General features: G+C 33.6%; 1 protein-coding gene across 1 annotated transcript; it reads right to left on the bottom strand.

Moving 5' to 3' along the window:
* Positions 1-1186: 1186 nt before the first annotated feature.
* On the bottom strand, positions 1187-3658 carry LOC141686350 (uncharacterized). Its single transcript, XM_074491390.1, has one exon. It carries the CDS (start codon positions 3656-3658, stop codon positions 1187-1189), a length of 2472 nt encoding a protein of 823 aa, XP_074347491.1.
* Positions 3659-16445: the final 12787 nt, after the last annotated feature.

The following is a 16445-nucleotide window of genomic DNA, read 5'->3' as shown; positions in this document are numbered from 1 at the left end:
GAAAATGACAAATTCCAGTATGATAAATCATTTATAAAAATTAAAAAAACTGCTAACTTAATATATATTAAAACAGTAATCGTAATTGACACTGATTAATTAAAATTATCAAATTTTGGCAAATAATAATTCGAGAAATAAAAAAAGATTTACGAATAAATAAATTATAGAAGGCAGAGAGGTAACTCATGCTGGGGTAATTTTCTAGACAATTTAACTTAAAAGAAGGTAATTTTTACCATCATGGGAGTTGAATCCATTCATCTTCGTCCCGCATATAACTAGGTTTTTCCTCATCAAGTTCGTCAACATTGGGAAACATTGGCAAGTGCAGCTCATTCTCAAGTTCTATTTCTACTGATCCATCATTTTCATCGTCACATTGTTCATAACAGTTCTTTTCCGGTAATTTCAACACGACATACCAATGTTTTTCAAGAGGATCATCAATGTAACAAACCTGCTTAACATGTTTCCCTAGCACGAACGGATCATTTACAAAACCTAATTTGTTCAAATTAACAATTGTATATCCCAAGTCATCTACCTTAACCCCCTGGTTCATATCTACCCAATTACAACGAAATATTGGGACTCTAAATTTATTATAGTCCAACTCCCATATACTTGTTATAACTCCATAGTAGGTCTGTGAAGTATGTTCAATATTCTTCTCCTTACCCTGTACAAGCATTGTATCTGCAACGACACAGACACCACTACACTGAACTTGTCGAGTGTCATCACGCTCCTTGGTGCTAAACGTAACACCATTGATTCTATATCCGCTAAATGTAGGGACATTCTTGTTGGGCCCTTCAGCAATCCACCTTATCTCCTCAGGTATGTTGTTATGGTCATCCAACAATTCTGATTGAATCTATTTAAAACAAATTGATAAATATTAATTATGATGTTTGCTTAAATAAACAAATAACAAATACATTTACCAGGAAAAAATATAAACTAGGCCTATTTATGATGTTTTTATTCAAATAACAATTATACCTTTTTCTTGAACCATTTATGAAATTCTGCATTTTGATTGTTTTTAAGCCAGACTTCATCATTTTCATGTTGTTGGTATCTTGGTGCCATATGCTCGCTGCGAGAAAAATCACTTTCTTTAGTATATTAATCAAAGTGCATAAAATAATGAAATAACACACACTTAAATATCACTAACTTACTCAAAATATGGTCTAATGTTAGTTGTATTTTGGTGAAAACATAAATGTGCTAGATGCAAGTCCTCATCGCTCGGCTTTATCAATGTCGCACCAGATAGAGGTCTTGCATTCTGCTCATACTTTGCATTTGACACTCCTACGGTAGATTTTTCAAAATTCACCAAACACTCCACCGCCTCTTCGGCAACGTATGCCTCAGCAATACACCCTTCGGGATGAGCCGGGTTCCGTACATATCCTTTAAACGCTTTTAGATATCTCTCGAAGGGATACATCCAACGAAGGAATATTGGCCCACAAAGTTTAACCTCTCTCACGAGATGAACTGAGAGATGGATCATCACATCAAAGAACGAAGGGGGAAAGTGCTTTTCAAGCTGGCACAATGTTTCCACTAACTCACTCTGCATTTTTTCCAACTTGTCTACATTGATCACTTTACTGCAAATTGCCTTGAAGAAAAGGCAAAACCTAATAATTGTGCACCTGACTTGTTTTTGTAATACTGATCGAATTGAGATTGGAAGCAAATGATGCAATATCGTGTGACAATCATGAGATTTCATTCCAACAAGCCGAAGATTTTCCATGTTTACAAGATTCTTAATATTTGAACAAAATCCATCTGCCAACTTCATTTTAAGAAATGATGAGCAAACTGTTTTTTTTTCTGCATGCGTTAAGTTCCATGATGCCAACGGTACCTTTTCTTTCTTTCCAGGAGTCTTAGGTCTCAGCTCCGTTCTTATTCGCATTTCAGCCATATCAAGACGAACAGATTCCCTATCTTTTGTCTTCCCCGGAATATTTAGTAAAGTTCCAACAAGGGCTTCGCATATATTTTTCTCGATGTGCATCACATTGAGAACATGCCTAACTGGCAAAAATTCCCAATACTCAAGTTGGAAGAATATTGAAACCTTTTTCCAAACAGGTCTAGGTTCACCTTTCTTCCATCGTGGTTGCCGTTGTTTCTTTCCAAATACATGGGCCCTTAAATGCTGTACTCTTTGAAAAACCTCTTCTCCGGTTAATGGAACAGGGGCGACCCCCTTCTCCACAGTGTTATCAAAAGTTGATTTCTGCCTTCTATAAGGATGATTATGGGGCAACCATCTTCGATGCCTCATAATCACCGTCTTACGGTAATTAACCAACCTAGTAGCTTTCGTTTCATCAATACAAATAGTACACGCATTATACCCTTTAATAACATTTCCTGACAAGTTCCCTAAGGCAGGATAATCACTTATTGTCCATAATAAAATGCCCCTAAGCATGAAAGACTCTTTCTTATAAGTGTCGTACATTTGTTTCCCATGCCACAACTCTTGCAGATCTTCTATTAGTGGTTGAAGGAACACGTCGATATCATTTCCAGGCTCAGTCGGTCCAGATATTAACAAGCAGAGCATAATATACCTTCTCTTCATACAAAGCCATGGAGGAAGGTTATAAATTGATAGCAAAACAGGCCAGCTTGAGTAATCAGTACGGTTTCCATGAAAAGGATTGAAACCATCGGAAGATAAAGCTAATCGAAGGTTCCTAGTCTCTGATGCAAAATCAGGCCATTTTTGGTCGACATCCTTCCATGTTATTGAATCAGCCGGATGCCTCATTTTACCATCCTTTTGTCGCTCGGTGTCATGCCACGTCATGTCCTTTGCAATGTGAGGTGTATTGAATAAATTTCGTAATCTTGGTATCAGCGGGAAATACCATAGAACTTTAGCAGGGACCCCTTCAAGTTCATCTCCTTTTTTGTTCAATTTCCATCTAGAGGCCTTACATACGCGACAAGTAGTTTGTTCTTCATCTAAATCGCCACGGTATAAGAGACAATTATTCGGACATGCGTGTATCTTTTCATACCCCATTCCTAATGCACATAAGGTTTTTTTTGCTTCATTGAAGGAAGAAGGGATGTTGTTGCCTTCTGGAAGTAAAGAGCCAAGTAATAACATAATATCACTGAAGCATGAATCAGACATACCATGCTTCACTTTCAAGTTGTATAACTGGACCAGAGCTTTCATCTTAGTGTACCTTCCACATCCAGGATAAAGAGGCTGATGTTCACCTTTAACATGGTTAATGATATCAGAAGTGTCGGTTTCGTCAGAACTTTCATCAGAAGACATATCATCGTCGTCGTCCTCGTCACGTTCACCCATTCTTGAGGTGCCTTGATTGATAGATTCCGAAGTGTCGGTTTCATTAGAACTTTCTACAGAATTATTCTCCCCGTGCCATATCCAACGTGTATAAGTTTGATCAATACCATTTTGAAAAAGATGGTTTTTAACTATCTGCGCTCTCCATGATTTACTATGTGCGCAGTTTACACATGGACAACTGATTTTTTCTGCATTATAACCATTCTCAAATGCAAATATTAACAAATCTTCCACTCCTTTTTTGAACTCTTTCGTTCTTCTATCCGCTTTTAACCATGACCTATCCATCTTTTAAAAGTCTGAATAGAACCTCAAATTCAGACTAAATTATGACCTACTGCAGAATCAGATCCCAACGATAGTAATTCTTTTTTCTTATGAATGAAAGTCTTTTTCAGCTTTCAATAAAATAGCTTTACATTTATTTTCACTAAAATCATAATGCAACAATTCAACATCTAATTAAAATTAATGAATTTTGATTAGATTGACATCTTGAAACATAACTTACTTATCAACTTATAAGTCATAAATTCAACTTATATTTATTAAATATTAAAATTAAGGACATACGGTTTTAGTTTCAGTTTTGGCCAAAAATGTCCCAAACCAAACCGTGCTCCACCCTAGTTACAACTCCATCTTTAATTATTTTAAAATTTTACAAAGAGAACCTTAATATCCTTAATTATTAGTTGTTTGATAAATTTTTATTCACAAACGTCTCTGTCAGCGTAATCTACGTTTGTTTATAGTAATATTCTTAATTATTATTATTATTTGTTTATAGTGATATAATCGAAGTCTTCGAATCAGATTATCGAACTTTTAAGGTACCAAAAATTTAACTTTTATGGATTACGTCAAATGTTTTATCAACATATGTGCACTCGCAAACATCGAACATTTAAAAATTAAAAGTTTTACAATAGATTATTCTTATTTTTGTTTTAGATTATAGACAACGGTTTAGGACAAAAAACTCTTGTTGGAAAATATATGAGACAACGGTGTGTGTAAGAAACCGTTACACAACTACTATTTAAATAATATAGCATACGATAACGGTATCCTGTAAGAACCGTTATGTGATAGTTGATCTTACAACAGTTACTATATCTCCAAATATATGGATAATTTATATATATTTTAATTTTTGATTTTTAGGTTTTAAAAAAATTAAATAATAACAGATTTTGTTGATCGTTGGATTAAACCAGATCTGTATCTAGGCCGTTGGTTTGAAGTGAATTTTTTTCATTTTCCCTCTCTTTTAAATTTCATCTCCCCCCTTTATTTTTTAGTATCCCCCCGAAATATCCCCACAAAAACTTTACTCCCCAACCTCCTTCTTCCCCATCAGTTACTCCTCGTCATAACTCCCCAACCCCATTCTTCCCCATCATCAGTTACTCTTCTTCACGGCGATTTTCTTCACACAATCTTCTTCCTCTTCTTCACACAATCTTCTTCCTCTTCTTCCATTCGATTATACTGGTATGTTTCTAATTCAATTAGAGACCGTAAAGCCCTCATCTATATTTGTGGTTTTTTGATTTTTACATGTTTTTAATAAGTTTCTAAAATGCTATTCAATTTATTTGGGCTTTTTTGATTTATTTTAGAACTATAAAACCCTCTTCAATTTATGTTGGGGTTTTTTATTTTTAACTCAATATTTTATGAGATTTAAATGTTGCATGCTCTGTTTGATGGTATTGTGGAGTGTCTTTGCTTTGCGGAATGTTGCATGCAATGTTTGATGGTATTGTGGAGTGTCTTTGGTTTGTTTTATTATGTAAATTTTGCATGCAATTGTGGAGTGTTGAGTGTTGATGATGAAACCCCTCGTTTTAAACTGTAATTATCTCATGATGAAACCCCCGATTCTTGCTATTCTCTTGTTTTTTGTTCCAAATGGATATTAACAGGGTGCTAATTTCTGTTTGAAATCTTGTAACTGTGCTAATTTCTTGTTTTTTGTTTCATGTTTCTATTGATTTTTGAGATAAAATTACTGGTTTGTTTGTTATAACTCTGCAGTCGATTAGTTAGTTGAATGTGCCCTGTGCTACTGTCCTATAATAAATGGATAATTTATCTTTATTCACATGCCGTAAGTTGTACGATTATAAGCTAGATTTTATTGGTGGTTGAATATTTGTTTGTGTACATCTCTGGTTAGTTTAGGCACTCAAAGTGTGTCATTTTAAGTAAAATTTATAATACGCTTTTAAGTGGGAAAGTTAAGATATCTCAGATGGTTATTCTTTTGTTGTTTTTAGGTTCTTTTACCTGTAATGTCTTTGAGTTTTATTGAGTTTACTGTCATGTTAATGTTGTACTTATTCCTTGTTTGTGTACTTCATAGGTTATGGCTACTCCTAAGAAGAAGACCAAGGCAGATAAGGGAAATTTGAAAAAGAAAGCGTCTCACAGGAATGGGTTCAAAAAGACACGATCTTCACCCCATCCAAGGACAATGAGTGTGCTAAGGGCTTTAAGAAAGACAAAGTCCACGAATAGCGAGACCTCCACTCCATTGAGTTCTCCCCCAAAAACTGTGAAGAAGGCCATTTCTGAAAACTTACAAAAGAAAATATCAAAGAAAAGAAAACGAGAAAAAGTTGTTACCAAACCGGACAATACTCAAGGACTAAAACTATTGAAGCGAGGCTGTGTAACGATGCACCGAATTGTGAAACGCAAGATCCGAGGGATCAAACTTACTGTGTCTTTTAATGCAAAAGGAGAGCCATATGGTGAAGAAGGTAAAGAGATGCAATCATATATTGGAGTTTTGGCAAGAACCAAAACCCCGATCTGGCATGATTCTTGGAAATGTGTTCCTAAAGAGACAAAGACAAAAATTTGGGACTGTGTGCAGGTAAAATGAATATAAATAACTTCCATCATTTTAACTTTTATTTTTATTATTTGTTCTTCATTAACTAGCACCTTTTAACTTTAAATTTGTTGGTATATGTACGTAGATGGCTTATGTTGTACCTGAGTCTGCAAAAAAGTTGGTATTCAGATCGGCCGGGGCAAAATGGAGGGAATTTAAATGTCGGCTGACCAAGTACTACATTCTTCCTTATCTGGATCAACCTCAATTTTTTGCACATCCTCCTGCAGATTTTACTTTTATAGAAAAATCACACTGGGACATATTTGTTGCTGACCGCACGTGGCCTGAGTTTCTGGTATATTTCTACTTAGCTTTATTCATTTTAATATTTACTTAGTTATGATCTTCTAACCTTATTGCTGCTTTTTATGAAGAAAATTCATAAAGAACAACAAGAAAGAAGGAAGCTGAGTAAATATCCACATTGAATGTCTCGAAAAGGTTATGCTAATCTCGAGAATGAATGGGTTAGTGAAATGAAATAACAAGCACATTTTTTGCTTCATATTAATTTTACAAGCATGTTTATGTTATTACTAAGGTGATCCTTTACATGTAAATGTAGACTGAATCTCATCCAGATGCAGAGGAAGTAGATCGGTCGGACACTTGGATCCTAGCAAGGATGGACGAAGATGGTAATTTTTTAAATGATGAAGTTGCAGAAAAAGCTAAAGAAATTGTAAGTTATTAATATAATTGTCCATTCTATTTGATGCACATATTTGTGTATTTTTTAATAAGGAACTGAAGTTTCAAAAGTTAAATTTTAATAAATTATATACACATGAAGCCTTTCTATAGTTTATCTTTTTCTATTAGAATGTATAATTCGAATTAGTGGTCTCTAGTTTAACTTAGGATTTGTTTGTATGCCTTTAGTGCTAGTAGCATGTTGATTGTATCATATTTAATATTAGTAGTTAATTATATATTTTAATAATCCCATGTTCACTAAGAGAGTCAAATACACATGTTTATATTGAAAATTGGTTCATAATATTAAATGTCTAGATTTTGTATTCTGTGTTGGTTAATATTTTATTTTAATATTTTTTTATCCTTGGATTAGTTTGTCAATGAATGTACTTACTAGGTCCCCTGTACCACCAAGTAAACTAAGTTGTCTCTTGTGCTTGCAATTGAATCTATTAAATTAAATATATTAAAGGATGAATGTGCTTATAACTAGTAAAAAAAAATTGGTGTTAGTTGTGTAATATTTTAATTAAAGGATGAATGTGCTTAAAGGATGTATGTGCTTATGGTGAAAAATGTTACTGAATTTTTTGTAGAAAAATATGAAGGAGGAGGTTAAGGAAGGAAAGCTTAAAGTTGAAGGTACTAATGATGTGTTAACAATGGCGCTCGGTAAGCCTGAGCACGGAGGCAGAGTACGTGGTCAGGGAATTCATGTGAAGCAGTCGGTTTATTTTGATCTTCCGAGGTAAAAAAAAGCGAGGACAGTGGAAGAAAGGGTACGTGAGGCAATTCAAAAGTACATGGCAGAGGAGACTCCAAAAATTATTAAAGAGAGAGATGCATTTTGGGCTGCTGAATTTGAAAAATACAATGCACATTCATCGAAAAATGGTGTACAATATGATGGTAGTCCGAAACCAAATTCCCAGAAGGCAAGCTGTCACTCTAAGGGTGGGGTTGATGTGGATGTGGATGTGGCTGTAGGTGATCATAAAAATGTGACATTGATAGATAATTTGTTTGTAGATTTAGCGGTGGAGCTTGAGGATAATAAAAAGGTGGCAGGTGAGGATGATAATGGAAGGGCTGTTGAGGAAATGAAAGTGGATTCTTCAGGTGGTTCTGTATGCCGATTGGCTGTTGGATCGTTGAGCAACATTGTTGCTTGTGCAACAATTGATGAAGTACGCGTTTCCGAAGGACATGAGAAGACTATCCATGGAGTAAGTCTTGGAGAAAAGAACGCAAGGGTGTCTATCACTAAAGTCATTCAAGGAGATGCTAAGATTCCCTTCCCTATCGGGGATGAAATTTTGACTGTTCAAGAAGCCATGGGAACTTTTATTGCATGGCCGAGAAACATGATAATTGCAGGAAACAATAGCAGTACTTCTCATGTTTTGGCCGCCAAGGTCAGAATGCTTTTTTAGTATGGTTAATATATGTACTATGTGTTTGTTTAGTCTGTTTTTTTAATTATTTTTATTTGCAATTGTTTTAGAAAACCAAGAAAGCCCGTGCTAAGAAAATGAAGAAGACGTATAAAGTAATTGAAGATGTTGAACCAGAGCTTGTTGTTCAAATTGGTCCGAATTATCCTTCTGCAATGAAACGTTTGTGGACATGGGCAAAGGAAGCCTTGAGTGGTGGCCGAACAATTTCTTTTGAGCTAAGCAAAGAAGCATTTGGCTTTACAAAGAAGCAAATCATGTTCTTATCTGATATACATGCAGTGTGCTCTGGCGGTGAAATGGCCGGCTCTGTCATTTGCCTTTTTATTCAGTAAGCTTTTCATTTTAAGTTTTTTTTCGGAGTATATAGCCTTGGAATAAATATGATAATCTTTACTAAGGACTGCTTAATTTAATTTGTAGCTTCTTGAATGAATATGTGAAGAAGCATAAGATGGTCAACATGATTAGCTTTGTAGATCCAGGCACAATCGGTTCCATTGGATGTGGCAGTGCAGTGCAGAGGTCGCGTGAATTGTGTACAAGATTTAAAGATTCTAGGAAAGGGCAGCATTTTCTCCTGCCGTACAATGATGTGTAAGTATTTTTACTATCCCAAGCTATTAAGCTGTTAAGCCTTGCCAGTTTTTTATTAATTTTTTCAAGAATTTAGCTTTAATTTTGTAAGGAATGGGTTCAATTGTATAGTTAAACTCGATAATATTTGTTGAAATTTATATTAATTGCATTGGTTCAGTATAAACGTAATCAAATGCCTTGACAGTTTTGAAGTTAATATAAAAGTAATCAAATGGCTTACAGTATTTAATTGATTTTGTTATTAGATGTTAGGTTTGTTTCTCAGACAGGGGAAATTGTATAGTTCAACCTCATAATATTTCAAGTTCAAATTTGATGATAATTGTATAGGTTCAGTTTTAAAGTTGATTTATTTACTGGAATTTAAATTTTATCAGTATGAGCCTTCAATTTTTGATGTTATACCTGATCATGTTTATTACAGTAAATTACACTCTACTAGTATCATATTTTAGATTATTTTTCACAAATAGTGAGTTTAAATAATTTTTAGGTTGATTTTAATTCAATAGAAATGTAATTTTTTTTATGATATTTAAGTTGTTTGAGTGACAAAAAAGCATCAAATTTAGGCTTTACTGTTTAACAAGCACCTATGTTTATTTTTTGTAGCAACCACTGGACCCTGACAGTTGTCAATCCAGACGCAGAGGTAGTCTACTATATGGACCCTCTTAAACGCCGAATTGCAAATGGAGAATGGGTGGATGTTGTCGACAAGTAAGAGTTCACGTTATAAAATTTGATTATTAAGTCTTAACTTATAAATCTTGTCCGACCATATTTTGTAGTGGTTATTTTGTGTTTTGATATATCTCGTTTTGGTTGCAGTGCCATTAAAATGTACAAGGAGGATTTGAAAAAGGTTCCGAAGAAGAAAGTATTATGGGAGAACATGGCGGTATTTATTTATTTTTGTGATCATATATTAATTATGTTATTAAAGGAGACTGGATATTTTAAATGATTTTTTGTTTGATATTTTAGGGAGTTCCAGTGCAAACCGGGAACAAGGATTGTGGCCTGTTTGTGATGCGATACATGATGGAAATCATTCATGATAAGGAGCTGGACTTTGCTAATAAGGTGACAATTGACTATCTATGGGCCTTTTCATCCACTTTGTATTTACTCTTATAAGGGCAGAACATGTTACTTATACAAAATTTTGGATCATATTTCAGTGGCTGCATAGATCAAACCTGGTTTACACTGAGGATCACATCAACGAGATCAGGGTTGAGTTTGCAAAATATTTTATGAAACATTGTGCAAGCTAGGTCCTCGCCTTTCTTTTCTTTTGAACTTATCGTAAACTGGATGTTTTATGTATGTAGTTGGTGACAAGTAGACTCGTTTGAACTTATCGTATGTTGACAAGTAGACTCGTTTGAACTTATCGTATGTTGACAAGTAGACTCGTTTGAACTTATCGTAAAGTGGATGTTTTATGTATGTAGTTGGTGATAAGTAGACTTGCGATAATGTATTTTGTGTTCGGTGGATTGCTGGTAGTTTGGTAGGTAGATCTGGTTGTTTTGGATTGTTGAACGGATGGATTATGGTATGGTATGGATTATGGTATGGTAGTGAATTGGTTTTGTTTTGGCGGGGGCCTAGATTATGGTATGATTTTGTTTTGGATTATGGTATGGATTATGGTATGGATTATGGTATTTTTATTTTGGCAGGGGACTAATTTTTGTGGTTTTTTATGCAGCTGGTTTTAATTAAATATGAAATTGATATGCAAAATGCATATACCTAATAAGATAATGGTTTTTTAAACTGTTGTCTATTACTTAGTAAACTGTTGTGTTACAAATATTTCTTCAATGGTTCCCGAAAAGTAATTCGTTATCTCTTTTGCATTATAACACCACCCTAAAACTGTTGTCTAAAAGATACTTATATTACTACCTCTGAAAATAACTGTTGTTGTTCTATTACATAAATAATAGATGGATAAAATAACTGTTGTTTGGAAAAGATATTTAAAATTGGAAAGAAAATTTAGAACTTTCTCTTGACGTAAATAAACCGTTGTTTATTACTAAGAAAACTGTCATGTTAAAAATGTTCCAACAATTGTTTTTCTAAAACAACCGTTGTTTCATCCAGATTGTAACCAGTGTTAAACACTGTTGTTGAATCTCCCTTATTACAACTGTATTAACAACCATTGTCCAACCTTCCATCACACGAGTGTTGGATAGACAACGGAAAAACTACCTTTCAGACAACGAAAAAAACAGTTGTATGATTGCAAAAATGTTGTAGTGCCTGATTTTAGGATTTTTAAATTACTTTGCTTGCTATTAATGAAGGTTTAACAATCTTGTTTCTAGGACACTTCATGTTGGTTGTAAGATGGTACCCTTGAAAACAAAATATTTGCACAAGATGGATTTGGTGTGATAGAAAGATTGTATGTATCATCAAAGGGCATGAGATTCACATCGCGTGAAAGGAAAACATGAAAGAAAATTCAATATCCAAATTTCACCTTTTCACGAGGAAGATGTTTTTTCCGAACAACTTTCCGAGATTAATGTACACCCTTATGGACCTTCCTTGGAGCGATTTCAGCATCCCGAAGCTCAAGTTACACAGATAGAGAAGAATATTACAACATTTTATGCTCATATCGGTTTCACTCCACCATTTTCCTCGCCTTTAGAGTAACTATACCGGCTGGTGCTAAATGCCCTCTAGGGGAGTATTTGTACTGCTCTCTATATTTTATTATGATATTGAGCACCTAATATGAGACGTTAGAGACAACGTCTAGTTTAGTGTGGGAGACGGTAGCTTGCATGAATAATAGGTTAACTTAGCTTGACCACTCTTATACTTTGAAGCTAATAGGGTTGTCAATTTCGGGTTACATGTCGAGTTCGTGTAGTCTTAGGTCAAATTTTAGGTTTGACAGTCACCCGACCCGAAAAATATTTGACTCCAAAAACCTTAACACTAACTCGACCCGTTAGAAAACCCGCTAATTCATTTATTCCACAAATTATTTTATCAACTAATGATGTAGTTATTCAAATTATTTAATAAATTTAATTGAATACTATATTATCAAACCATTACACTTAATAATTTTTTAGGTTTGTGTAGTACAATGAACAAAATACTTTTCTAAGTTTAAAATACTATTTTTGTGTTATAAAGTTATTAATGGTGTATTAATTAATTAAAATTGTATACAAATCTTGCTCAAAATATAAAAAGATAATAAAAAATTATTCAAACTTTATATGTTTATGTTTAAATGATCAATTAGATTAGTATTAGATTATATATTTATAAAAAAAATTAAATATAATTTTTCGGGTTAAAAGGGTCGGCTTTAGGTTAAACGAATTGACTTGTAACCGGCCTTTTTTTATTTGGGGTATTACTTTCAAAATTTTATATATGTAATGTCCTTAGATGATTTGAATAATGTTTAGAAGTGATTTGTATAAATTCTGTCAAACACATTTCCCGGCTTTAAAATCTTGGATGACATAATATGTTTCAGGTCTATGTTAATGATTGTTAACAGTTTTCGATACCTGGGCGATGTTTAAACAACATCCAAATCACTATTTTGCAAAAAAAAAGAAAAAAGAGAAAAATAACCATAGCCCAGTGCTAATAAAAAATAATAAACTATAAGATGGATGTACTACACCATCTTCTAGAGATCGTCTACGAGTTATTTTTTATAAAAAAGGTTATTTTTATAGGTAAATAATTTACCCTCTAAATCAAATTTGAAAGGTCAATTGTCTTTGTAAAAGAAGGGAGATGAACCAGACCCATTATTCATTACAAGTATATTCATGGGGCTACTATGAGTACTCTAAAAATCAAGGAATTTGTGCTTAAGTTAGTTTCAAATATTAGATGAAAGTCTTATTTTGACATTAAACTGCCATCATACATTGAGCTTATTACAAACATTTTTACGACTTATAAATTTACAAATTATGATGTTCTTACTCAAAACATTCTAGGAGCTATTAAATTTAGATTGATGGGTAAGGAGTTTAAATTGTCAATTAATGAATTTAATTTGGCATTTGGTTTTATCACTGTCGAACATGCCACTACTCAAGATTATAAACAGAGTTCTTGTGATTTTTTGTGATTGTTTTGAACCTATTACTCTCTACAGAACTTAGGGTGATGGTATTCATTACGAAGTAGGTATATTCATAGATTTATGGATTATACATTTTATGGATTATACATTTTCTGGGAGAAAGGATTCCGTTATAGTGTTGACTAAAGTTGAGTTTTACTTTCATTGGTGAATGCAAACTAATGTTAAATTAAAACTTGGTTGTTGGTTGATTTCTCAATTTGCTAATGTGATCAAGGCAAACCGACCCCTGATTTTAGTAATTTTAAATTACTTAGCTTGCTATTAATGAAGGTTTAATTAATCTTGTTTCTACGAACCTTCATGTTTCTTATAAGATGGTACCCTTGAATACACAATATTTGCACTAGATGGATTTGGTGTGATAGAAAGATGGTGTGTATCATCAAAGGGGCATGAGGTTCACATCGCGTGAAAGGATAACGGGAAAAAAAATTCAATATCCAAATTTCACCTTTTCGCGAGGATGATGTGTTTTCCGAACAACTTTCCGAGACTGATGTACACCCTCATAGGCCTTCCTCGGAGCGATTTCAGTATCCCAAAGCTCAAGTTACATATATAGAGAAGAATATTACAGCATTTTATGCTCATATTGGTTTCACTCCACCATTTTCCCCACCTTTAGATTAACTGTACTGGCTGGTGCTAAATGCCTTCTACGCGAGTATTTGTACTCCTCTCTATATTTTATTGTAATATTGAGCACCTAGTATGAGACGTTAGAGACAACGTCTAGTTTAATGTGGGAGAAGTTAGCTTGCATCGATAATAGGTTAACTTATCTTTACCACTCTTATACTTTGAAGCTAATACGGTTGTCAATTTCGGGTTACACGTCGAGTTTGTGCAGGGTCATAGTCTTAGGTCAAATTTTAGGTTTGACACTAACGCGAACCGAAAAATATTTGACTCTTAAAACCTTGACCCTAACCCGACCCGTTTATTAAACCCGCTAATTCATTTATTTGACAAATTATTTTATTAACTAATGATGTATTTATTCAAATTATTTAATAAATTTAATTGAATATTATATTATCAACCCATTACACTTAATAATTTTTTAAGTTTGTGTAGTGCAATGAACAAAATACTTTCCTAAGTTTAAAATACTATTTTTGTGTTATAAAGTTATTAATGGTGTAAGTCTTCGTGCTTATCCTCTAACTGCTAGAGTTGTTCATGTCCACTTCACCATCGTCCAGTTTCATCCCGTCGACCAGTTTCTTATCCCGTTATGTCTTAATGTTTTCGTTGTATCTTGTTGCAGAAAGTGGGTCATAACACTACCAATTTACAGAATGTTCAAAATTTGAGCACAGAGAACTATTTTGACCATTGTTTTATATTGTGTATAAATTATAGAAGATGCAATCCCAGTAGTCGTGCAGTTTTTGGAAGTTACAATTTGTCAACTATAGGCTAAAAGTCTGAACAACTATACTTAACCAAGTTTAATGAGGTAATCATAAATTAAGAGCTGAATTTGAGTGGTGTTAAATAATTAAATACAAGTAGCAGAAGCACAGGAGGTGATAATATGATAACAGTAACATGATGGCATGTGTGGACACTCAGTAACATTCCTGTATGCTCAACTGCCGGCTAATCCTTATGTTTTGGGGCACTCATTGTGTTCACCTTCTAATTGTTGTTTCTGTTGCTATGTACATGATTGGAGATAAGACAGAGCCCTTTGAGAAAAGTTCAGGTTGCAACTTTGACAAGTTTCTTGGTGGTGTACCATGTCTTGAGAATGTCACTGGGAAAATCTACTTTACAAAGGTAAGCTGATTAAAGTTTCTTTTGGATTTATTAGATTGGGAACATGTTATTGTACACTCACCATTGTTTTTGTTTACCCTCTTTGTTCAGTATATGAGTATAGGATATGAACTCGGGAAATTTCCATTAACTTATGACCATCTGAAGCTAATTCAACTGTATCAAGTAAGCTTTGAAGACGTAAAAGGAATATTGGTTGTTCTTCGCTTGATTTTGAGCTCTCCAAACTTACAAGAACTTCAAATTTCAGTAAGTTAAACTCTAATGTTATTCAACCTCTTTGTGCTTGTTTATTTAATTGCTTATAATTATGTTACATCCCTTTCAATTATGTACAGTTCATCGAATGCAATCGCTGCATCAAAGGCAACTGATATAAATTTTTGGGAGACAGATTGCCCTACTGGTTGCATATTAAAATATCGTAAAATGGTGAAGATTTCAGATTTATCTGGTATACCACATGAGATGGAATTCCTCAAATTTTTGCTTAAAAATTCTCCAGTGCTTGGGTGATGAGCGTTTTACCTAGGATATATGTTTCCTACGGAAAATTGAACGTGGTAATAGAATTGCTGCGATTTTGAAGAGCTTCTTCCAAAGCTGAAATTATATTTATTCAAGATGATATGTAGTAATTTTTATGCATATACGCTGGTCTCTTTTCTTTCCTTCTTTGTTCAATTGGCTATTGTATTTGTTCAGATTTGTAAAGTTACCTTCATTTGATTACTTGTTATATTTTGAGTAAGACAACACTTTTAACAGCCAAGCTTCATTAAAATATCATGTCTTTAATACTAAAACAATGCTTTCGAACATAAAACTTTGGTGCAAAATTAACTCTCACAACACTAGTAAACCATTGTCTATATAATATTAAGATATTGTATCAAAGGTATTCATGCAATATGTTTGGACAAATAAACAGTTGTATGTATCTGATCATGCCATACATTAAAATCCAAAACTGTTGTGTGTAGAAATTTATTACAAGAGTTCTACGAGCTCAATTTCATTTTTGTTGTCTATATGAATACACAACAACGTTTATACAACAATAAGTGTTGTAGGATTGGTTTTAATGTTATACCTTACACAACGGTTTTTTGAGTTTGTGAGAACCCTTGAGTAATGTCGCTTGTTACGACGAAAACAAGCAAAAAACGTTGTCTTTTCTGGATGTAATACAACGGGCTTAATCCATAATCATTGTCTGTATAATCTCAGACAATGGTTTCTAGCCGTTGTCTGATCCAACTAACAGACGGCGGCTCAATAGTCAACGGAAAAATAGGGTATCAGACAACGGACATAAACCGTTGTTGAAGCTTGTTTTCCTTGTAGTGTGCTCAAAATATAAAAAGATAATAAAAATTATTCAACATTTATATGTTTATGTTCAAATGATCAATTAGATTAGTATTAAATTATATATTTATAAAAAAAAAATTAATATAATTTTTC

The sequence above is a fragment of the Apium graveolens genome, chromosome 9 (assembly GCF_009905375.1).
Source record: "Apium graveolens cultivar Ventura chromosome 9, ASM990537v1, whole genome shotgun sequence".
NCBI classification, from domain to species: Eukaryota; Viridiplantae; Streptophyta; class Magnoliopsida; order Apiales; family Apiaceae; genus Apium; species Apium graveolens.
This window is presented reverse-complemented; position numbering and strand designations above follow the sequence as displayed.